General features: G+C 39.7%; 1 protein-coding gene across 6 annotated transcripts in view; it reads right to left on the bottom strand.

Moving 5' to 3' along the window:
• Nucleotides 1–24,724, bottom strand: part of LOC122804267 (neurexin-3-beta-like) — a 1,298,689-nt gene that overhangs the window by 1,003,903 nt on the left and 270,062 nt on the right. For all 6 annotated transcript variants that reach the window (XM_044074044.1, XM_044074043.1, XM_044074042.1 and 3 more), the window contains exon 2: nt 1,006–1,187. In XM_044074044.1, coding sequence (XP_043929979.1) covers nt 1,006–1,187 — 182 coding nt within the window. The remainder of the gene's footprint in view (nt 1–1,005; nt 1,188–24,724) is intronic.

The following is a 24,724-nucleotide window of genomic DNA, read 5'->3' on the forward strand; positions in this document are numbered from 1 at the left end:
AATATGTTTAAATGTCATACATATATATATATATATATATATATATATATATATAGAGAGAGAGAGAGAGAGAGATGGTCTGCAATAATCCTTGTACATATATATTTTTAGACTATGTCAACCTTGAATATTTTATTATTGTCTTTTATTAAGAAAATATAATTGTCATGCACTCCATGTTATTATACTATACTGTTTAACTTAATTATGGCATAGTTTTTTTTCTTTGTTTTTCAAGAAGGCCTTTGTGTGCTTGTAAAAATGTTAGCAATGAAACAAGAGTTTCATAGTTCAAATCCAGACTTATTTTAGGGCTAATTAGCTTCCAGGATTCTTGCCCTGCACTAATGGCCTACAGGAGTTTGCAGTCATAAGCATTCTTAATTATACAGTGGTTAATTTGTGCTTAACATCTCAGTGTGCCAAGTTACCCTTAATTATGAATGTTTGTGCATGCAATTATAGTATATCTATTTTATACAATGACAAGGAAATATTTAGCAATTTTGTTTCAGTAGCTCTAGTTATGTTCTGTTTTGGTTTGTACAATTCCATAGTATCAAAGCAGAATTGTATCCTTAGATAGACAGGTAGATAGGTACGATTACTTAAATAAACTGATTCTTAGTTAATTTGAGATTCCATTCTTAAATACAACTGCTTAGTTTAGTCAGGAATATGACAGTGACAACCATGTATAGGCAAAATACTTAGACATAAATATTATTTATACACATCAGTAAATGTGCTCCATTGCCATAGTGTACATGAGATTCTAACATATCTCAAATCAGATATATTTCTGCATAGGTTCCATGACTGTAGCTGCTTATATAGAAATAGCTATTTTTTACAGATTTAAGTGTGCATTCTTTCAAGGTAAGATGTTCGGAAAGTCATTTTTCTTATAGATGTGAATAGATACAAACACTGAAAACTGTATCCCGACAGCATTCATTGATTATAAAACACAAATACAAAACTGTAATGGTGAGATGTACTTACTATATGTAGCTGAAGAAAGTCACCAAGTCCTGGAGCACTGTCGACTCGAGCCAGGATTGCGTCCTTCACAGACGTGCTGAAACCTACAGTAAGGCGGTCTGAACGCGTACTAGGTCTGTCGTTGGTTGGCCATGTGTAAGTTATAAGGCCCCCTCCTCTGCCAAAAATGAATGTTGTACCAGCTGCCGTAAAAACAGAGAAAAACGACAGATTAGTCTTACATAACGAATCACTTCAAGCTGCTAACACACACAAATGCTTTTCAATATGCAGCCTCTCTATCCTTGATTGGTTCTCCTTAAGTCAAGAAATTAACAGTAGACTCCACACATCAACAGAATAGGGCAATTATCTTCATGTGTACGTATAACTATATGCAAAATGCACCAGTATTTTGAGTCATCTGGTATTTGGTGTATCAATGTCTTTTGCTTTAATTTACTTAAAATAAAATGGAAGTACGTCCAAGTTTGAATCTGGAGTTTAGAAGGTTAGTGCATATGAAGCTGGGAGTGTAGGCTGTAGAATTCTAGGAGGAACTCATGTGGAGTGAAAGTGCCTGCTAATGCAGTGATAATCTTTTTCACTCGATCTTTTGGTAAAACATCATCCTAGTAGGTCATGACCGTGGCATTTTATATTTTATTATGCAAAATTATTGATATGTGTATGCAGAGCTATTAAAACAGCATCAGTGCTTCAACAGTATTTGCTTAGTTATGTCCTTAACTGAACTGAAAGTACATTGGGTGGTGATAATTAGGCCACTGGCCTTTCAGAAAGATAGATAATAAAAGTAGCTGACAGATGCTGCCTAAAAGGCAAGGTTTAATGCTAATGAACTGGAACAAAAGAGGCACATTTTAAATATTATAAATGGCCTTGATGAATTTAGGGTTATACTGTACCATGCAAGTGAGTAATGTAGATGGTTGTGGATGTGAACTTTTTGGCCATTAAAATACCTGAAAACCAAAAAAAAACAAGGCAAACAATACTAATGTGAGTACATTATTGTATGTAAGAATAGCACAGCCGTGATTCATTGTGCATAAATGTGCTACATTTTGACAATTCAGTAAGGGTACATAGGCATGAAGGCTCATTACTTATCTGTTAGTTAACTTTCTTAATGTACTGTATTTTATTGTAGACTACTTCTTTGTCTACTGGGTAAATTAATGACAAGGACATCTTCATTATTTTATGAGGACCTATTTATTTTTCAGCCTCTTTGCCTGTCTAATTTGCAAGATGTCTGATAACAATCCAGCAGTAAATCAACTCAGCTGACAAAAAAAAAAAAATAATAAGAAGAAAGTAAGGCAGTATTTTAGGGCATATAACACAGGATAAGGGAAATACTGTGTTAATGTAGTTGTGTAGAATCTTACCATCACCGTAGATGTTCCTCCCGTCACTGTTGCAGTATTCTTTACTTTGAGATTTCCTACCTTTGGCAGCTCAACATACTACCAGTATACCGAACCCTTAGGTGGCTTTAAGGTACACCATATGTTTCACATATGCTCTTTGCATAGAGTAGGGCATAAAGGTGATGTCCGGATGTACCATACTCAGAACTGAAAGCCCCAGTAAGATTGCCAGTCAAAGGAAAACCAAGAGTTAATCAATACATCCAGAAGAGAAAATAACCAGCGGGAGGAGGGAGTGAGTGAATACTGCAACACCAGCAGGAGGAGGGAGTGAGTGAATACTGCAACACCAGTGGGAGGAGGGAGGGAGTGAATACTGCAACACCAGCGGGAGGAGGGAGGGAGTGAATACTGCAACACCAGCGGGAGGAAGGAGTGAGTGAATACTGCAACACCAGCGGGAGGAGGGAGTGAGTGAATACTGCAACACCAGCGGGAGGAGGGAGTGAGTGAATACTGCAACACCAGCGGGAGGAGGGAGTGAGTGAATACTGCAACACCAGCGGGAGGAGGGAGGGAGTGAATACTGCAACACCAGCGGGAGGAGAGAGTGAGTGAATACTGCAACACCAGCGGGAGGAGGGAGTGAGTGAATACTGCAACACCAGCGGGAGGAGGGAGTGAGTGAATACTGCAACACCAGCGGGAGGAGGGAGTGAGTGAATACTGCAACACCAGCGGGAGGAGGGAGTGAGTGAATACTGCAACACCAGTGGGAGGAGGGAGTGAGTGAATACTGCAACACCAGTGGGAGGAGGGAGTGAGTGAATACTGCAACACCAGCGGGAGGAGGGAGTAAGTGAATACTGCAACACCAGTGGGAGGAGGGAGTGAGTGAATACTGCAACACCAGTGGGAGGAGGGAGTGAGTGAATACTGCAACACCAGCGGGAGGAGGGAGGGAGTGAATACTGCAACACCAGCGGGAGGAGGGTGTGAGTGAATACTGCAACACCAGCAGGAGGAGGGAGTGAGTGAATACTGCAACAGTGAAGAAAAGGACATCTACTGTTATGGTAAGGTTTTACACAACTGTACTATGTCCTTCAGTGTCACTGTTTCAGTATTGTTTACATTAGGAAGAGTGCCAAAGCTCAGGAAGAAACTTGGGAGGAGGAAGGACCATCAGAGCTCTCTAGGAAACCATGAAGGATGGCCCTAGCAAAACCAATTCAAGCTCTGAAGATTCCGTCCAACTTGTATTGCTTGGTAAAAGTATGCACAGAAGTCCAGGTAGCTGTCTCAAGAATACAGTTAGTACCCAAACCCTTGAAAAATGCACCAGAAGAACTCATAGCACTAGTAGAGTGTGCCTTAATAGGAAAAGGAAGATTTTTACCATGAAAAGAATAACAAAAGGAAATAGCTTTAGAGATCCAAAAAAAAAAGTTTGCTTGGATGCAACTAATCCTAGAGACCCAGGATGAAAAGAAACAAACAACTGATCAGATCTTATAGATCTAATAGACTTAGTCTTAGCCAAATAATATTTGAGTTGTCTATGCACATCCAATATGTGCAGCACTCTCTCACTGGCACATTGTGGACAGGAGAAAAAGTAGCCAAATGAATAGACTGATTAAGGGACAACTCATTAACCACTTTGGGCATAAAAGAATGATTAGTATGCAAGGATACCCTGTCCTTATGAAACACCAAAAAAAGAGGAAAAGCCATGAGGTCCTGAAGCTCAGACACCCTCCTAGCAGAAGAAAGGGCCAAGAAAAGTACAGTTTTCCAGGTGCAATGTTGCAATGAAACTGAAGCAGCAGTCTTAAAAGGAGCCTGAGTCAAATTTTCAATATAAAATTAAGATCCCAGAGAGGAGGAACACACTTTCTGTTAGGCCTACTATGAAGGAGGCCTTTCGGGAATTGTTTTGCTTCAAATCTAGAAGTTAAAGGAGGAAATAAAGGCAGACAAGCAGAGATACCAGATAAGTGGGCCTTAACAGAAGAATAAGCCAACCCAGCATTGAGCAAGTCACACAAATAAGAGAGAACCAAAATAATAGACACAGAAAGTAGAGAGAGACACCAAACAGAAAGCCTCTTACATTTGGATAAGTAGGATTTCCTAGTATTGGGTATCCTGACCTCCTGCAGGACTCCAAGCGCATACTTAGAAAAAAATTGCCTATGTGCAATCAAAATCCTATCACCCACAATGTCAGTTGAAGAGTGGACAGGTGGGGATGGATGAGGGATCCCATGTCTTGTGTGAGTATGTCCACGCTTTGAGGTAACTTGTGATGATTGCCTTTGGCTAAATGCAGAAGAGGGAATCAATGCTGTCTTAGTCAAAAGGGAGTCACCAACAAGATTTTGGAATGAGGTTTAGGGGAGGGAAAGCAAAAGGAAACATCCCCTTCCAAGAAAAAAGAGTGGGCTTAGACCTTCCACACTAGGGGACCTGGGACTCTGGCACAAAACAGAGGAAGTTGTTCAGAGGGAAGGCAAATATATATAATTGATGTGTACCCCACTGGTGGACAATGTCCAGAAATACATCCCTGTGAAACATCCATTCATGGTATTGAGTTAAGAACCTTCTCAGAATGTCTGCCACAATGTTTTGACCTGAGGGAATGTAAACTTCCTGAAGAGTCACTTGATACTGGACAGCAAGTTCCCACATCAGGAGTGTCAACCTGCAAAGAAGATAAGATCTTGCCCCTCCCCCCCCATTAGTTTACATACCACATCACTTGAGAGGTCCTGGGGAGAAAAGGGATGAAACGTTTGAAGTACCAGCAGAAGAACTGTCACCTCTTTGACATTGATGTGCTACTTTTTTTGAAGATGACCACACCTCCTGCACCTTTAGGGATCCAAAAGCTGCTCTCCTTCCCACATCTGAATAGCCCCTGAAATTGAAGTGGGGGATGAAAAGGGAGCCCTGGATTTAGAGACAACTGATGGATCCAGCAGTGAAGTTCCTTCTTGAGAAAAGGTAAAAAGAGGAACTACAAATTCTAGCGGATGTGCATGTTGATGCCAAACTGACTTCAGGAACCACCAAAACTTTCTCATGTAGAGTTTGATGAGGGAGCATAGGGATGGTGGATGCAATGAATCCCAGAGCTCTCAGAGACTCCATGGATGTAATGGAGGCCAGAAGAAGAAGAAGAGTTTGAAAAAAGGAAATGACAGTTAATGCCTTGGGAGGAGGCAGGGATGCCAGCATAGGCACTGTCTGAATCCTGCAACCCAGAAAAACATGATCGCGAGGAGTCAGAGAAGACTTTTTGAAGTTCATTGTAAATCCTAGTCTCCGAAGAAGAAAAATGGCAAAATGGAGATTTTACAACAGGAGCTCTGGAAAGGATGCCTGAAACAGCAGACCATCCAAGCAAGGAAATACTTGGATCCCCTCAAGTCTGCAAAAAGCAATCACAGGACAGAGGCATTTGGTGAATACTCTTGGGGCAGCAGAAAGGCCAAAGCAGAGAACTGAAAATGCCAGGAAGCAACAGGGAAACACAAAAACTTCCTGAAAAGGGGATGAATTGGAATATGGAGATAAGCATCCTTGAGATCCTGAGACACCAGATAAGCCTGAGGAAACAAAAGAGAGAACAAAGTCTGAAGGGACAACGTTTGAAACGTGGGCATGTTTAGAAAAGTGTTTATAAGAGTAAGGTCTAGAACTGGTCTCCAAGTGCTCTATTTTCTGTATACTAGAAACATCCTGGAACAAAACGTACTCCCCTTTCGGACACAGGCACCTCTTGACTAGTATCCTGAGTCAATGATCCCGAAGCAGCTCTGGGAAAAAGGAGAGCTGTTCCCAAAAAGGAAGACCCATAAAAGGGGGAAGGGATGTCCACATCATGAAATACCCTGGTGAATAATGGACAAAAGCCAAGAATCCTGAGTAATCTGTAGCCAAACAGAAAGAGAGAGAGATAGAGAGAGAGAAATGCCAAGAGAAACAGGAATGTGGCTGTAAAGAAATAGATAGTCAGACAGCACCTGGTTTATCTGGAAAGGAAGACTTCTGAATCCTGAAGTTTAAGTAGCCTTAGCAGGATGAGCCTACTTGCCACCCTTTTTTCCCCTTAGGAGGAGGGCAAGATTGCCTGCAAACAAAGGCTGGCCTATTGGGGTAGTTTCTCTGAAATTTAGGAACAGGAGAAACAAACACATGCTTGAGTTCCTGTAAAGCTTTCCCTTATCCTGAAGGGACTTAAACAAACCAGCAGTAGCTTCCCCAAACAAGTGTTTATAATCAAGATGGGCATCCATCAGCTTAGCCTTAATATCATCAGGCAAAAGTTGAAGCCAAAGCCAAGAATACCTCCTCATCACTAGCCCAAAAACAGCAGCCCTAGCGGAAACATTTGCTGCATCATAACTACACTTTTTGGAATGATGAAAAACCTGTGAGAAAGTCCCTAACAGGGAAAGAGCAGAAGTTTTACCCTCTGAGTCTGGAAGATCAGAAATAACCTGAAAATCCTGACACAAAAGAGCCAACACATTCTTGGACATATAGGTCTGATAATTAACAGGCCTAAAAGCCAGGGTAGCCGAGGTGTAAACTTTCTTACCTAGCCTCTCCATGGTTCTACTGTCTTTATTATAAGGCAGTAACTTGGGGGAAGGAAGCAATTGAGAGGGCTTGTTAGAGGCTACAGACACCACTGAGAAGTCAGCAGCAGGACACTTCTACAAAAAGTTACAGACCTCAGGCACCCTATAAAACCTATCAGGTTTCTTGGGAACAGAGGGCTGAGAATCGGGAGCTTTAGAGGCATTGGAAAACACATCCAACAAAACAGGCAAAACAGGAGGAAGAGCAGAAGGTTTAGGAGATTTCATATGCAGCAACTCATAGTACCTCTTATGGATCTCACAAGACCTAAGCACAATCCCATTTAAAAAACTCCATCATCCTTAGGATTCTACCCCAAAAGAAATCTCTTCAAAGGGAGTATAAGGACTCATAGATTCCTCTTCCTCTAACCCATAGTCCAAAGGAGAAGAAATTTTAGAAGAGTAAGCAAGGGATTCCTTATTAGAATCCACCTCTTCCTCAGAGGAATCCTGTTCCCTGGGTCTTTTAAGTGGAGTAGAGGACCAAGATGGAGCTGGAATCGAAACACCCTGAAGAGATTTAATTGCCATCAAAGCATTAAACAAACCCTGAGTGAGGGCCTGCCACTCATTTTGCGGATCCTTAGGGGCAGGAGAAGCATGTTTAGTTTTTTGTTTTTTCTTTAATGGGATTTCAGCCTTATAAAACTTGGAAGACTCTGACCCAGCACAGCGTTCAATAACAGTAGTAGGGACAACTTCTCTGACTAAAGCCTGAGCAACCTCACCACAACAACAAATAGGACGTGCTGGAGGGATAGATTCCTGACCCAGAGACTTCTCATGCTTTGGAACAAGATTCCAATCTACATTAGGCAGAGCTCCTCGCTAATGCTCTTCAAGAGAAACCTTGACGAGTAGATGAGAAACAAAGTTTACCCAGGGGATCACTTCAGTGGCTCTACTGGACAGAGGCACAGGGAACTAATCTAAGGCGGTGGCAAAAGCCAACACATTCTGGTTAGGCTTATAAATGCCTTTGAGCAGAAAGACTAGTACCCACCTATGAACCCCCATAGGCCCCTCAGAAATGATCAACTGTGGTTACCCCTGAATGTCTGAAATGGTTGTCTGCAAAGCCTCCTCAGATGTGCTTAAAGCTGGATCCCTGCCAGCCTCCAACTGTGTTGTGGCAGAGGAATCATAAAACAAAGCAGGTGAACCTCTGGGCATTCATTCACCTCAGGAGAAATGTCTAGTGGAGCCTTGACAACAGAAGATTCTGGCCTAGGTTTCTTAGCCTTCTTCTTCTCTGACGGCTGTCCATTGGGGCAGGAAGTTCCCTTCATAGTGTCTTTCGTGAGAAGTTTAAGTCACTGATTCTCAAGATACTGCACCAAAGAAGAAAGTCTACTATGCAAAGTTTTTGGTACAAAAGCCTGACAGACAGAAGAGGACGTTTGGTCATGGGAGGTGCCAAGGCAAAACAGACACTGTTTCTGGCAGTCTTTATGGGGAATCTGTCTCCCACACTGGCATTTACCCTTCTTGGATGACATGAAACCCCACAAACAACAAAAAGACAAGTAAAGAAAGAAACCCGAACAGGGTACTTATCTACAATGCCTCAGAAACTAGCAACAGATCATAGGCATTCAGACAGATAATCAACAGATGTCATTTGGACTGTCGGCAAAGAAATTCTGATGATGGTACATCCGGACATCACCTTTTTGCCCTACACTAGGCGAGGAGCATACGTGTGATGTACGGCATACCTTAAAGCAACCTAAGGCTTTGGTATACTAGCTGGACGTATACCACATGAAAGGGAGAAGGGATGTCCACACCATGAAATACCCCTGGCGAATAATGGACAGAAGGCAAGACATCCCAAATGTAAAGAATATTGCAACAGTGACATGGAAGGACTTCAGGAAATCATGACCAAAGTACACATTTAACAGAAACAAATTTACCAAAACTTCAAGGGAATATTTAATCTCATTTGACAGCCCCCTCTCTTTTTAGAATATTGTGTCAAGAGTTTAGCTGTGAGATGACAGGCAGTTTGACTCATTAATCTTGAAAAACTTCTAATGCAAAACAAATACAGCACACATGACACACAGTAACAGACTCACAAAATTAAAACAATGTATACACTTCTTCCTTACTTAGTTTATCAGGGGTCATGATACCTATCTCAAAAGAACATCATGCCATCTAATGTTCCGTTAGGAATAACTGAATATAATTAAGTCAGAGAGGAAACATTGCACATTTACATCATATTTTTGCCTTTGCCTTCAGTACCCTTCGCAACCTCCAATAAGTCAGGCACTTTTTACTTTTGATAAATTTTACGGAAAGACTGCAATGGTATTTTGAATGTTTTTATTATAATTGACTATAATGCTGTTATTTTCAAGACCATGAGAATGTATTACAAGTTGTTAATTAACAAAATACATAACATGCCTGATCATTCATCACTTCTGGGTCATGAGTGTTATATTACTGATTGCTGTTAAGGAAAGGGGTTCTGTTTTATTAAATTCTATTAAGACAAAAGCTAGTACATTGTCATTTGCTACTATACAGCAGATGTTGGGGATCACTACAGATGGTTTCTAAGCTGTTGATTGCTGTTTGTAGAGGGCACTGGGCTATTGATTAGTAATTGGTAGGGCATTCTAGTCTCATTGTTACTACTGAAAGAGCTTTAGAATGGTTAAACCACCAAGAAAAGATTGTTAGAATACGGATTACTGGTTTAAAAATAAAGTGACGTGTTGTTTACTGAAGAGGGGATTCTGGATCATTAACTGTTGCCAGGGAAAATATTATTGATTACTGCTGAAGAAGAGGTGGTATGTTCTTAATTACTGCAAAGGATAAACTTTTCCTGTATTGATTATACTAAAAAATAGGTGCTGATTATTTATTACTTATGCGGCGAGAATGTAGGTCACTGTTAAAATAGTACTGAGCTATACGTTATTGTCAGGGAATGAGTTTTTGGTTAATGACTATGACTTGGGAATGAACATGGCATTGTTAATTAGTGCTGGAGGTGAGGAGATAACTTCATTAGTCCTAGAATATGGAATATGTGCATGAAACTATTGGTTAATGTAAGTAAATGAATCCTACATTAATGAGCACTTCAGGAGAACAAATATTATATTACTGAGTATTAGAGAAGAATAGAATCCTGATACAGTTTTACCTGTCACTGCTACAATAATAAAATGTAAGAACATTGACAAAAGCATCACATTACAAACATCCTGATTTAAATTTGTCATGACACAACAGACTATCTTTGATATTTCTCTGAATTTATAATGAATCCATTCATTTTGTTCTCTTAAAATTCTAAAACAGATAATGACACAATATAATACACCAATGTGTGTATGTATGTATGTATATATATATATATATATATATATATATATATATATATACACATATATATATATATATATATATATATATACATATATATATATATATATATATATATACATACATACACTCCCAGTATGTATATACTCTGTAAAACATGTTTACCATTGGCCCAGGTCATGACTGAAAAGACCAAAGCCAGCACCATGATGTACAGGGCTACAGGCCTTACTATTGCTCATGTGATCCATGTTTGACTATCAATTCAGGCACATGAAGGCACTAGCGGGGGCAGGGGGTGGATCAGTATAGTCATAGCCACCATCACTCAGAAGAGGGTACTCTTGCAGTGGGAATCTAGTGGGAAGATGTATTCCTCAGCAAGCAACTGCATGGTGCTAACCTCATTATTGAGTGCAGGGAAGGCACTGGGAACACCAACATTGATATAGATAGGCCAGCCCCCTGCCCAGAGGTAATGTTCGGTATTTACACAAATAATCTCATTGTCTGAATGCCAGCAAAGATACACAATTACAGTTGTCTGCCTGAATGATGGCATCTCTGAATGGGTCTTGCTCTAGCAGATCTGGGGACAGTCCGGCACTATGGAAAATGGGATTAACGGGGTGGCTTGATGGCTTGCAGGCAGAGGGGATAAAAATAAAGAGAAATTAATTACTGAAAAGATGAGACCACCTGCTACATTAACAAATAAAAGATAAATTACTGGCTGCTATTAAGAACTGCATTCTTAATTAAAACTAACATTGGACAGGTATTTAAACACCAACGGCTACAAAACCAAAAAAAAAAAAAATAAGTACCACAGATGAAGGAAAATAGTTTGCTCAATGATAGAATTCCAAAGCTGGTTTAATAGTCAATTCAAACACATAAATGCATTTCTACACACAGCATTTTCATCTAAGTTGCTAAGGCTTCATCAGATGCAAAAATTAATGAACCATCTCAATTATATAATCCATTAGCTTAATTATTCAAGTAAACACTGTTATTTTTGATTCACTTTATAGTTTTTCAGATCTCTGCTGAAAGTTTTTTGCCCCACCTCCCCCTATTTCCTGCTGTATCTTAAGTTGGTATAACTGTTTTTTTACAGCTTGTGTCATCTGACTATCTGAAGGATTACTTGCATAATATTAGACCCTGTTAGTTAACAGCCTGCATATCATTGCTGGAACCTGTGTCTAACAGAGCTCTTTTCAAACTATCTGGAAATATACAGAGCTAAGTATATTTTTTTGGTTCTTCAGAATTGTGTACTGTAAATTGTTGCTGGACTAATTTTATTCAGAGTTGGGCACTGTTATTTTTGATTCACTGTATAGTTTTTCAGATCTCTGTTGAAAGTGTTTTGCCCCACCCACCCTCCCTATTTCTCATTTGTTGTTTAAATTTGGTGGCTTTTGCAGTTGCCCACCACACTGTAGATTTGATCTGGGACACTTTCCCCAGTCCCATCTATTTACCACATTCTACCTAATACACTCCTTCTGCACTTATTTTTAGTCATTTTTAATTTAATTGCATTTTTTAAACTGTGTTTGGTCTAATATTGCTACATACTCAAGTGTGCTAGCTTGCACTGCATTTGAATTGTTTTTACTGCTGTTTTAGCTACTTTTCTGTAAAAAAAAGAAAAAAAAAAACTGTAAGCCTGTTTCCTACCTTTCCTGTAACTAGTGTAGTCCAGATACAGATTTTCTGTATCCAGGACTGTATGTGAGCTTCTGAGCCCCCCCCCCCCCCACAAGCCTTCCTGTGTTGGAGGGGAGCCTTCTAGCTTGTCAGTGGGAGTGGCAAGCACTAGGTAATCTGTCTACCACATAAGAATTGGTTCTGGCCCAGAAATTGTAGTTATTGACCATCTGGGCAATCTTTTCCATCTCTCTCAACTTTCTGATTTGAAAACCCGCATTTGCACTTGTTTATTTTTCCTATAACTAGTTTAGTACAGATACAGATTCTTAGTTTTAGCACTTGAATTTGCTTATTTATGCTCAGCACTTGTTAAGAACTTATAAGCACTAAATAAGCTACTAATTACTATAGCACTCAACCTTCCTCATTACCTAGAGGAAAACAGTTTTTGCACTTACTTTCCTCACTTGCTTAGAGAAAAACAACTCTTGTACTCACTTTCCTCACTTATCTAGAGGAAAATAGTTTTTTATTCAGGCATGTCCAAGGGTCAGCTCCCAGTGTTCTCTCCTGTCTATCTGATGAATCTGGACATCTTGGAGCAATGTAGAAATTGCCTCATGTACACAGACAACCCTCTCCTCCTACCACCCAACACTACAACCTGTGAGAGATGCACTTATCTAGCCAAACTGGAGGTAAAGCTCTCTCCAAACAAGACTGAACTTGACAGTCAAGAGGAGAAGGTAAACACTTGCACCACACCACACTTATCTCATAGTCTCACTAAATCTACACCACCAAAATCCACACATAAAAACACAAAAACATTCACGGAGGCTCTCAATAATAATCTGGCCAAGCAACAGAGACCTCCAAAGCAGAAACGCAAGCAACTTCCACCCCCCCCAAACACAACCCAAATGATACATAGCCCACAGACTCAGTGTGCCACTCAACCACAGCCAATAAGGCAAAACAAAGTATCCAACACACTAGTCATAGGTGACTCTATAGTCAGGCACACTGATGTCCCACTTACCAGGCTAAATAAGGAGAAGGTTACTGTCAGCTGCCTGTCGGTGCCAGGATCCGCCACATAACCCATGCACTCAGGTCACTCCACAACAAGTACAGATATTACTCTGTCATTGTCCATGTTGGTGTGAATGACCTGAGACGTACCTCCCTGGACTACATGAAAAGAGACATGGAAGAGCTCTCCGATGTTGTAGCCTAGGCAGGTATGACCCTAGTCCCGAATAGCATTCTGCCATCGCCCAGATGATACCGCAGTACAAGGACAAAATGATTGACTTCAACAATTGGCTAAGTTTCTGGTGTCATTCTAAGAGAATCCAGTATCTGTCTGCTTGGGATGACATGGTTGACAGACTATGATGCTTTGCCAGAGATGGCCTGCATCTGTCGACCCCTGGGATTCCGGATACAGGCTAAGGCTCTTGCCGCCCTTATAGTGCCTTTTTTAGGCAAGGTTCAAATGACAAATTCACCACCGTAAAAGGAACAGGCAAGCAAAAACTGAGAGTAATGCTACTCAATGCTAGAAGTCTAAATCTCAAAATGCAGTCACTCGAGGCACTCCTTAAAATGGAGAACATCAATATCTGTGCAGTGACTGAGACCTGGTTCAAGGGTCCAGAGAGCACCTCTGCACTACCAGGTTATAACTCATACTACACTTTTCGGCCATCTAACCTGGACTGGAACACTAAAGGCTGAGGCATGTCCACATTCATTAAGGATATCCACACCTCCAGGCTAGTTGCTCAGCATAATGCATCCGAGGTTATCCAAGTGCAACTAACTCTGGGCAAAACTGCAATCCAAATTGTAGTTTACTACAGATCCCCCACCATGCCCCAGGATTCCCACTCCTCTTTTCTTGATGTACTGGAAAATATTAAGGTTCAAACAAACACCCTAATAATGGGTGATTTCAACTACCTCACCATTAACTGGGAAAACTACTCGTGTACCAAATCCTTCACACAACGCCTTCTGGAATTCATAAACTCCAATGCCCTGGATCAACTTATCCACACCCCCACCAGGGGCAACAATATCCTAGACCTAGTCATTACCAACATGAGTGACCTGTGTTCCACACCTGAAGTCAACTCCCGTTGGTCTGATCCGACCATAAGCTAATCACCCTTGATATCCACATGCTGCCCCCACTCCCATTAAGGAAACAACGGTAAAACATTTCTCCAAAGCCAACTTCATGCTTCTTAAGGCAAAAGTGGTGAACGTCATGACACCCACGCAGATGGACAATACAGTTAAGACCGCTGAATCCTACACAAATGCACACTATAAGCACTTACATGAGTGCATGGATTGTGCTATCCCAAACAGAACCAAGACGCTATCCTCCAAAAACGGAAGCCAATCTGATAGCCCCCTGCCATAAATAAACTGTACAACAGAAGGAAGAAATTGTTGCAAAAGAGAGTAAAATCGCATGAGTGGAGAAGCTCCCTGGTCAGCCTCAGTAAGAAGCTGAGATCCCTTATAAGATCCTCCAAACCTAGTTATGAAAACAAAATTGCCACTGATTCTAAGGACAACCACAAAGCATTCTATAGCTATGTCAAGAATCTCAATGGCAACACCCACATCTGCTCTGAGTTACAGAACAATGGCACAAAAATTACAGAACCAACTGATATTGCCGACATCCTGGCAGACATGTTCAGTGCTAACTTCACCCTCCCCCCACCCCCTAAAGGGCCCATATCTATACAGGAAGAATGCAGAGTCCCTGTAATCACAACTACACAGGTAAAAGCTGCACTCTCTAAAGCCAAAAACACAGCATCCATGGGACCGGACAACATCCCAGGCTGCACTTTACATGAACTTCAGAACAAACTGGCTCCCCACCTAAGCACCATGTTCAGTCATAGCCTCACATCAGGCTTTGTGCCCAATGAATGGTGTACAGCAACAGCTATCCCACTCCACAAAGGGGGAGCCACCACTAATCCTGGGAACTATCGCCCTATTAGCCTGACGAGCCTGGAACATATCATCATGGAACTCATAAACAAAGACATTGGTAACCTCCATACTCTGTATCCCACCCAGTTCGGGTTTGTGAAAGGCAGATCATGCCTCCTGAAACTGATCGACTTCTTAGGCAATCACCAAAGCCGTAGATGAGGGTAAGGTGGTTCACACAGCCTATCTTGACCTCGCCAAGGCTTTCGACACCATCCCCCATTCTGGAATTATAGCTAAACTCACTAAACTAGGTAAAAATCCCTATGTCATAAGATGGGTTGCCAACTGGCTCACTGACAGAACCCACACTGTAAAAGTTGCAGACTCCAAATCTGACCTCAAACCAGTGACAAGTGGAGTACCACAGGGTTCCGTCCTGGGACCTCTCCTGTTTGGTATCTAGTTCTCTGAAGTACAGGCTAACAAAGAAGGCCTCTGCCTAATGAAGTTCACAGATGACTGCAAACTAGGAGCCATAGTCGAGTCCCCAAATGATGTGGAAATCCTACAGAAGGGCCTCGCTGAGTCAGATGCCTGGTGTCAGAGCCATGGCCTCAAGCTCAATACCAAAAAGTGCATTGTCATCCCCTTTGGTAAAAACTATGTACCCATGAACTACTACATAGACAGCCATCTACATAACACCGAAAGTGTGATAAGAGACCTTGGGACCCAGGTGGACAGTAGTCTGTCCTTTGATAGTCACATCACCACAGTAGTCAGGAAGTCCTTCTATGTGGCACACTTCATCATAAAAAGGTTCTCATCCAGGAAAAAAGAGGTCATTGTTCCCCTCTACTCTTCACTTATTAGACCCATTATAGAGTACAACGCCCCTTTTGGAATGTACCTCACAAGACATCTGCAGTAGCTGGAAAGGCCACAGAAGTACCTCACAAAGAGGATTACTGGCCTCAAACAGATGCCCTACACTAACCGTCTCAAAAAACTCCAGCTTTACTCTGTAGCATATCACCTACTCCGAGGTGATCTCTGCCTAACATATAAAGCTATGTCAAACCCAGAGCTGTTGGACACACTACACCTAAATAAATCCCAATCCCTCCGAGCTACACGCTCTAGGGACCTAAACCTTGTCACCACAATAAACAGTACATGCTGGAGGGATAGATTCCTGTCTCAGAGACTTCCCATACTCTGGACCAGGCAACCCATCTATGTCAAGCAAAGTTCTTCATTAGCACTCTTCAAGAAAAATCTTGATGAGTGGATGGGAAATAGGAAATACACCCCGAGGATCACTTCTGTGTCTCTGCTCGACAGTGGCACAGGAAAATAAATTTCTTGGGCGGCATAAGCCAAGGAACCTTGTTGGCTAGGCTTACATAGGCCCTTGGGCCGATAGCCTTGTACCTACCTATGAACCTATGAATCCACCAATGAGAATACAGTCCATTGTCTCATGTCACTGACTTTCATTTGCTCTTGGTTTTCTGCTATGTGTAACTCTGAGCCTAATCAGAACACTTGATGGGAGACATCTGCAATCAGTAACGCAAAGGACCTAGGGTATATATAAAATATAATTGAGATGGTTCATTAATTGTTTGCATTTGATGAAGTCTTAGCAACTTACATGAAAACGCTGTGTGTGGAATTGCGTTTGTGTGTTTGAATTGACTATTAAACCAGCTTTGGAATTCTATCATTCAGCCGACTATTTTCCTTCATCTGTGGTACTTATTTTGTTTGGTTTTGCATTATTAATTACTTATTACTGCTCGGGGATACACAATAGTGGAAAACTGATGATTCCCCACCAATACATAAAGAGTCTGATGTTATTGATCAGGAATAGCAAATAGGCTTTTTATTACTGCCATAGTGTTGGGTCTACGTTAGTGGTTGCTGATAAGAAAGGTATATCAAGTTACTGACAATGAACAGAAATATTAATTGATAATTACTACAAGTTTTACCACGCTCTCAAAGAATCTGTGATCAGCTTCCAAGTTCTAATACTAAAAAAATGTTTACAACTTACTGCTATAAGTTTTGGGGGGTATTAATGACTGCTAAGGACTAGGTTATTGACTACTTAGAAAGTATGGATACTAATCAACAGCTTACTTTTAAATATACATGTATTTGTTTACAGAGTTCTGCTAGGAAATACGTTTTCTATATTTGACTACACAAAGAAATGACGGCTAGTTACTGATTGTAGATAAATAGCAATGATCAATAATTAGCATTCCTGTTCTATGGATCAGATGTTAGCTTATTGAATAGTACTATGGAATGGTTGCTACATAACTAAGTGCTGTTACCAAAATGTATGTATGTGTGTGTGTGGGGGGGGCAGAAGATCCAGCACTGGCACCAAAAAAAAAAAAAAAAACACACACTTGTATGCCTGCCTCCTATATCATCTTATATAATGCATGCTAACTATATGCAAGTAGATATGCACAATATGTCTGTACAGTTACACAGCTATCAAAATCTTGGCATGCCCTGCCTCACTAGTTAGGTAATCCAAGTCTAACAGTCATTTACATTCATCCAAGCAAGCAGTTTCTTTGGACTTTTAACTTACAGGTTTTTTTAATTACGCAAATAAAAGTTAATAAATGATTTAAAATTTATAATTCAAGTCGCTTTCTATAAATTGCAATAAACAATTAATAATTGAAAAAGACTGTATTCTTTTCTGAAAAAATGTTTCAAATTTTGGATTAGTTTACTAAGTGAATAAAAGTCCTTAACAAAAATATGCATTAAAGATTGAATAAGTGACTTTTAAATCTCTGCCTGGTGGAAACGTAATAACTTCTAAATATCTGCTTAGTAGAAATATTCAAGGACAAAATTACATAACTGGCACTTCTAGTTGCATAACTCAGGATGTCTCATTTTTTCATAAACCAGACAAGAACAAGTGCTCACTGCAATTCCCAGAAAGTGTGGAGGAAATACAATATGATAGGATTATCTTTCTTTACTTCCTGCCCCATTGATGTGACATTTTTATGCAGAAAACTGAGAAACATTCATCATTTCTAAGCTATTAGCATATATTTCCCTTCCCCCTCCCGCATATTTTTCTCCACTTCCTCTGACAGCCTGTTACAATATTCCTTAAAAGTGGTATAGCACAGTTGTGATACTGCATACATCTGGTATTTGTAGCTTCCTATAAATTACAAGTATTCAGGAAGAAATTACTTCAAACATAAAATGTTTATACAAATATTTCTATGCTGCTGCTGTGTAATCTTTAGAGAGTTCTAACCTTTTGACTCTAGATCCAAAGATAATCCTCAGTAATTCTCTTTTTAAAGCCTTGGTTTGTATTCTTTCTGTCTTTATGAGTACCCTGGCTTTAACATGATCAATAAAGCTAACCAGTATGTCCTTTTCTGAAGTAACCACATCTATAAGAACAAAATGTCAATGCAAATGTATTTTTCCTTTATTGATATAAATTGGATTTCTTCAGTTTGCCCTGTAATTTGAATTGAAATATATATTTAAATATATGTGCTGTAATAAAAGAAACATATATAACAATAGATTTATTCAACGACTATCGGAGGATGGTAATCAGCCATTTTACACAATGCTGTTAGCCCGGTAGACATACTAGTAAATACACCAGATCTCAAATAATCAGGTAAGAGATAAATAAATCCTTCTTATAACCAATGCATTTCTTGGTAAGAGCAGAGAAGCCATCTATTAAAAACATAATAAGCTCATTTAGACTACAGCACAATAAATGCATAAAATACCATTCCTCAGAAACCAACTTAAATATTTAACAAGTTCAAGATAGTTTCTTGAAATCACATGGCATGAGATTACCAAAAGTAGCAGAATATTTCCAGTACCACAGAGGCTTTGACCACAGAGGGGCTTAGTATACTTTAAGAACATGGTTTATTTGTAAATCTGATCTTTAATTTGAAAGTTAAAGCAGCATTCTAAGCCTGTTTCACTAATACTTGATGAAGAATTTAAGAGCCTTGAGAAGTATAATGTCTTTCTTTCCCCATCTCCTTAATTCGCTCTAGATAAATGGTGTCCTACTGGTAGGTTTGCAGACATCTCATTTTAAAGTTCCCATCCCTTCAACTGATTTAAAACAATCTGCATATGCCCTTTGCATGCTTAAGAAATGTGCAATTTAAGCTATTATTCTTTGCATCCTTACAAAACATTCATTTCAAATAAGGCATCATACCACAAAGGAAGCTATACAAAGAGCTGTGTTACAAGATGGTGTTTATTCAGTTTTAGTGCACTTTCTGGATTCTATACAGCGTAATGTTTCTAAGAGTAGCTCAGAGAATGTTCTCAAATGAGCAGGCAGACTATGCCTGGGTAACTCTATACCTGTCACCATTCTTACATGGTGAAGACATCTCTGGAAAAGAATTACAGAATCAAAAATGAATAATGCAAAGACCATGACTAAAATACAAATATCAGAAAGTATTGGATTCCAAACCCTCAAAATGTAAAATATTAATATGGAAAATTATGTATACTTTCTGAAAAATACTGCAAGCTTGACAACTACCTGTTTCTGATTCTTATGGATACTGTTGTGGTTCACAAGGAGTGATAATGTTAGAAAAAAATCAACCAAGTCAACAACTAAAATAAGCTATGCTTTAGGGCCACTCGGGTTTCATAAATTTGTTACATCACACAAAGGACATTATTTACTATAAATATCAGAAGTGGCTGGTTAGAATTCAAAAGCATAACATTTCTGAATCAGGGAGCCAATGTTAATTCTTTAACTAGACATTGGAATATTATAGGCTACTTCACGTGTAAGCCATCTGAAAAGCAAATGTTATTTCATGTGCATGTCATCTAAAGAGCTAGGGCTACTACATGGTTGACCCATCAAAATAGTCAAAGCTACTTCATGCTTGAGTCATCAGAATAACCAAGGCTACTACACATGTGAGCCATAAGAAGATCCAAGACTACTTCATGTGTGAGACATTTGAAGGTCTAAGGCTACTTCATGTGTGAGACACTTGAAGGTTCATGACTACATCATGTGTGAGACATTTGAAGGTCCAAGACTACTTCATGTGTGAGACAGCTAAAAAGCTATGGCTACTTCATGTGTGAGACATTTAAAGAGACAAGGCTACGTTATGCCTTAGCCATCTGAAAATCTAAAGCTACTTCACACATGACCCATCTGATGATCAGTGGCTAGTTCACAAGTGAGCTGTCTGAAGATCCCAGGATACTTCATGCATGAGACATATCAAGATTCAAGGCTGCATGAGGTGCAAGGAATCTAAAGGTGCAAGGCTACTTCAGGGGTATGCCAACCGAAGGCCCAAGACCATATTTGTGCAAGCAGTCTGAAGATCCAAGGCAACATCATGTGTGAGACATCTAAAGACCCCAGGCTACATCCTGAGTGAGCCATTTGAAATCCAAGACTACTTTGCATATTACTCATCTGATACTTTAAGGCTACTTCACATGTGAGCCATGTGAAGATCTAAGGATACATCATGTGCAAGTGACTTGAAGGTCCAAGACTACTTCATGTACAAGCAGTTTGAAGGTGCAAGGCTACTTCAGGCATAAGCCATCTGAAAAACCAAGGCTACTTCATGTGTGAGCCATTTGAAGATTCAAGGTTAATTCAAGGGTTGGGATGGTGGCATAATGGTTAATGTGTTTGCCTTACAAACACAATGTGCAGGGTTTGAGTATCACAAGGCTTAAAATGGCTCACAAGGGCAGCTAGCTTAGTGCTAACCTATGAACCTATGAACCATATGCTAGCCATTTGATGATCTGAGGTTAATTTATGTGCTAATTATCTGAGGAACCAAGGCTACTTCAAGTGTGGACCATCTTAAGATCCAAGGCAGCTTCATGTCCGAGCTATCTGTACTTCCAAGGCTACTTCATGAGTGGACCATCTGATGATCCAAGGCAGCTTCATGTCTGAGCTATCTGACTGAATGCACAAGGGTATTTCATGAGTGAGCCATTAGAAGGTCAAAGGTTACTTCATGCGTCAGCCATATTGTCCTGAATGTATTTAATATTATAAAAGTTATCCAGTTTCATGTTGTAACATTGTTAATACATTCATTTGTTTTATTGTTAAGTTTTAATTCCTTATCCAGGAGACATTTCTTTCTACAAGAAGTTGGTGGCACAGCTTATACTACTGATGTAAAGAAGCCTTAAATAATTATATTTTTTCCAATGAGTCCTGTAACTACTTGATATTTTGAAATAGTCAGCAGTGACCATAGAAGCAGTACTTACTAGGTTCTATAGCATTTCACTCCCGAAAAAAAAGAGGATTTTTATCTGTAAATTGGTTGCTTGAACTGAAGGTCAAAATAAAGCCTCACTGCTACTAATATGTAGCTTCTAAACAGAAATTAGGTTACCATTACTCATTTTATGTGAGTCTCACAACCCCATCTATAGAACTAACATAACAGATGCAAGAGTAAGAAACTGTAATGGCCTTACTGAGATAAGCTGGTATTGCCCCACTAAGGTCTGAAGTGGGGTACTAGTTCCACTGAGATCTGTTCTAAACTGTCTTGCCCAGGCATTATATATACATTAGTTATACTGCAGCACCCAGACATGGGCTACTCCACAGCACCCAAATCTTACTGATATGCAAACCTGGAGTATATCTACCACTCACACCTGACCAACACACCATTCAGACGTGGGCTACATGCACCACCCATAAGTGGCCTACATACCACCCAGACCTGAATTACATTGCAATACCCAGACCTGACCTACCATACATCACCCAAACCTGGGCTGCATGCACCACCCATAAGTGATCTACACACCATCCAGACTTGAGTTACATACCCAAACCTGGCCTATGATACACCACCCAGACCTGGGCTATATGCATCACCCACACATGACCTACACACCAGCAGGCTTAAACTACATTGTAATACCCAGACCTGGCTTACCATACATCACCCATACCTAAGCTACATGCACACCCCATACGTGGTCTACACATCACGCAGACTTGAGTTACATTGTAATACCCAGACCTGTTCTACCATACACCACTTTGACCTGGCCTACCTCCGCTCAGACTTCAGTGTCATTGTAATACCTAGACGTGACCTACCATGCACCACACAGACTTTAGTTTCATTGTAATACCTATACCTGGTCTACCATACACAACTTAGACCTGGGCTACATTGTGATACCCAAACATGGCCTACTATACACCACACAGATGTGAGCTACATTGCTCCAGCTTGATCTGTGATTCCCTGCAACATCCAAACATCAGTTACAGTGTCTAGCTCAGTCCATGTAAAATACTAGACATTAAAGTTTCATACCTTGTATTAGTTATAAAATATATGTTAACTCAAACGCTAGTGTTCTATAAGTTGTTTTTCAAGTTAATTATTGCCCCCAATTTTAAGACTTTGTAGCTCCCCAAATACTTTTAGCTTTGTCACTCATGCTTTAAAAAAGAGATTAAAAACAAAGTATCCCAGATATGGGCTACAATTCACCATTCAGATGTAGATTACTATTTATCATCCAGATCTGGGCTATACTGCCTGACTCAGACATTAGATGCACTGCATCACCTAAACCTTAGCTATATTGCACCACACTGACCTGGCCTGCATGCATCATCCATAATAATAGTTGTAACTATACTCCCAAGTACATACATGGACTATAAGATAACATAAAATATAATACAAAGAAGAATGGGCCCTCTGTCTCCCTCCCTTTTATTTATTTTTTTTCAAGTCGGGATGGGGATGGATTACGTCATTGTGTCCTGATCATTGTTGCTTAGCAGATTTCAGGTTGCAAATGATGTACACAGAGTCGGCTAAATTTTATTAGAAATAAAACTGTCGATCATTAAATTCATTACACAATTATTTTCACAAGCTGGTTCACATCTCATTGCCTGCGGACTATCACCTAGTAATAGTATCAGGTGGTATAGGAAAACTGAGAGAGTGAGAGATTTGTTTAAATTCTAAGTAAGATTTGGGATGTAACACTATTTAAATTAAAGAAACTTCCATTTTAGAACTGTAGCTCTAGACACTACACCACACTGCTTCTAATTCTTCTGATTTATTTCAACTTACATCAGGCTATCATCACAGAACCACATTAATGTCTCTTGCAAAAGTGGTGACCTACCTCCCATTAGGATTGTCACAGATCTTCAATATAAATTACACTGAAAAGCATATTTGCTGTTTTCCACATGAATTAAAAATTAGAAAATTTGTCAGTGTTCATCCACGTAGAAATTTAGGCTTAATTCTAACCATCTGGGAGGAGACCCTGCTCAACATAACAGTGGCAAAGCCTACACACTGCAGTGCTATAAATAATCTTGAGTTGTTATAATGAATTATAAGAAGACAGTCCACTGATAAGTGTTATATATTAAATAAAGAAAAATAAGGCTTAGAGGCAGCAATCTGTTATTAGGGAGACTAAATACAGTTGACTTTCAATACTTACATACAAAAGCTATTATCTAAGAGTGGTAGAAGAATTGATTCACGTACAAAAGGATATGGTTGATTAGGCTTATAAAGTAGTCAAAATAATTAATTTATTTACATCATTACTTAAATTGTAATAAAAGTTAAATGGAAGAGAGTATTTATTATACTATGACCTTTGCCTTAGAGGCCTTGCTGCGGTAATACATTTATTGAAAGGTTTAATTAAATATTCAAATGCACATTCCTTAAAATGTAATATTATATCACTACACAGGTCTACATATTTGCTGTTTGTTGATTTATGACAGAAACATCACGAGTAGAGACACACATTTGGAAATATCATCCACTGCTTCAGATAACCATGCCAGCAAGAGAAAAAAATCTATATCTGTTAAATTTTTTGTTTGACAGGTGACGTACTTATGGGATCTTCTTCTCCACAGAGAGCAAAGCACTTTACTATTCATATGTAATCTGGATGAATATAGATGTAACTACAAATTAATACTTGATTTAACATCCCTGTCCCTTATGAATAAGGGCAACATGTAAATGTTCTGATCATATTTAGGTTATTCAGACTTAAAATATAAGGATTAAAAACCTATATGGGTCATATATGTTAGTACTAGGCTATCTGCCCTTCTGGGTAATTTTAAGCCAGGCCAAATTTCCTAACCCAAAGGTAAGAATCAAACCCTGGACTTTGTGTCTATAAGGCAAATAGCTTAACTATTATGCTAACCACAGAGATAGATGTGGGACTTGAACCTTGATCCAGATATACTATGCACTATGTATTTACTTCATGGGAATGTATGGCTAAGCTTCTAAAGATCCTCAAGGATCAGTAGCGTAGTAAGTATCCATGAACCTATTTGCTTACCTAAAGAGGAATAAGTTTCAGAAAAGAAAAAAGCTGTCTGATACAAGTAAATTAACATCAGCCACCCCATGTATTTAATCATGAAAAAAGAACAAATAATCCTGTTGTGCACCTCATGATAAGCCCTTCTGATTCCAAGATAGCCCTACTACAATGCTGTACCATAAAAGGGCACAGCATCACTGTGGGTTGTCTCTGCATCATACCAGAAATGCTAATGGGGCATTTTGGGGG

This window comes from Protopterus annectens, chromosome 6.part0, assembly GCF_019279795.1.
Source record: "Protopterus annectens isolate FY-2018-M chromosome 6.part0, PAN1.0, whole genome shotgun sequence".
Lineage (NCBI taxonomy): Eukaryota > Metazoa > Chordata > Ceratodontiformes > Protopteridae > Protopterus > Protopterus annectens.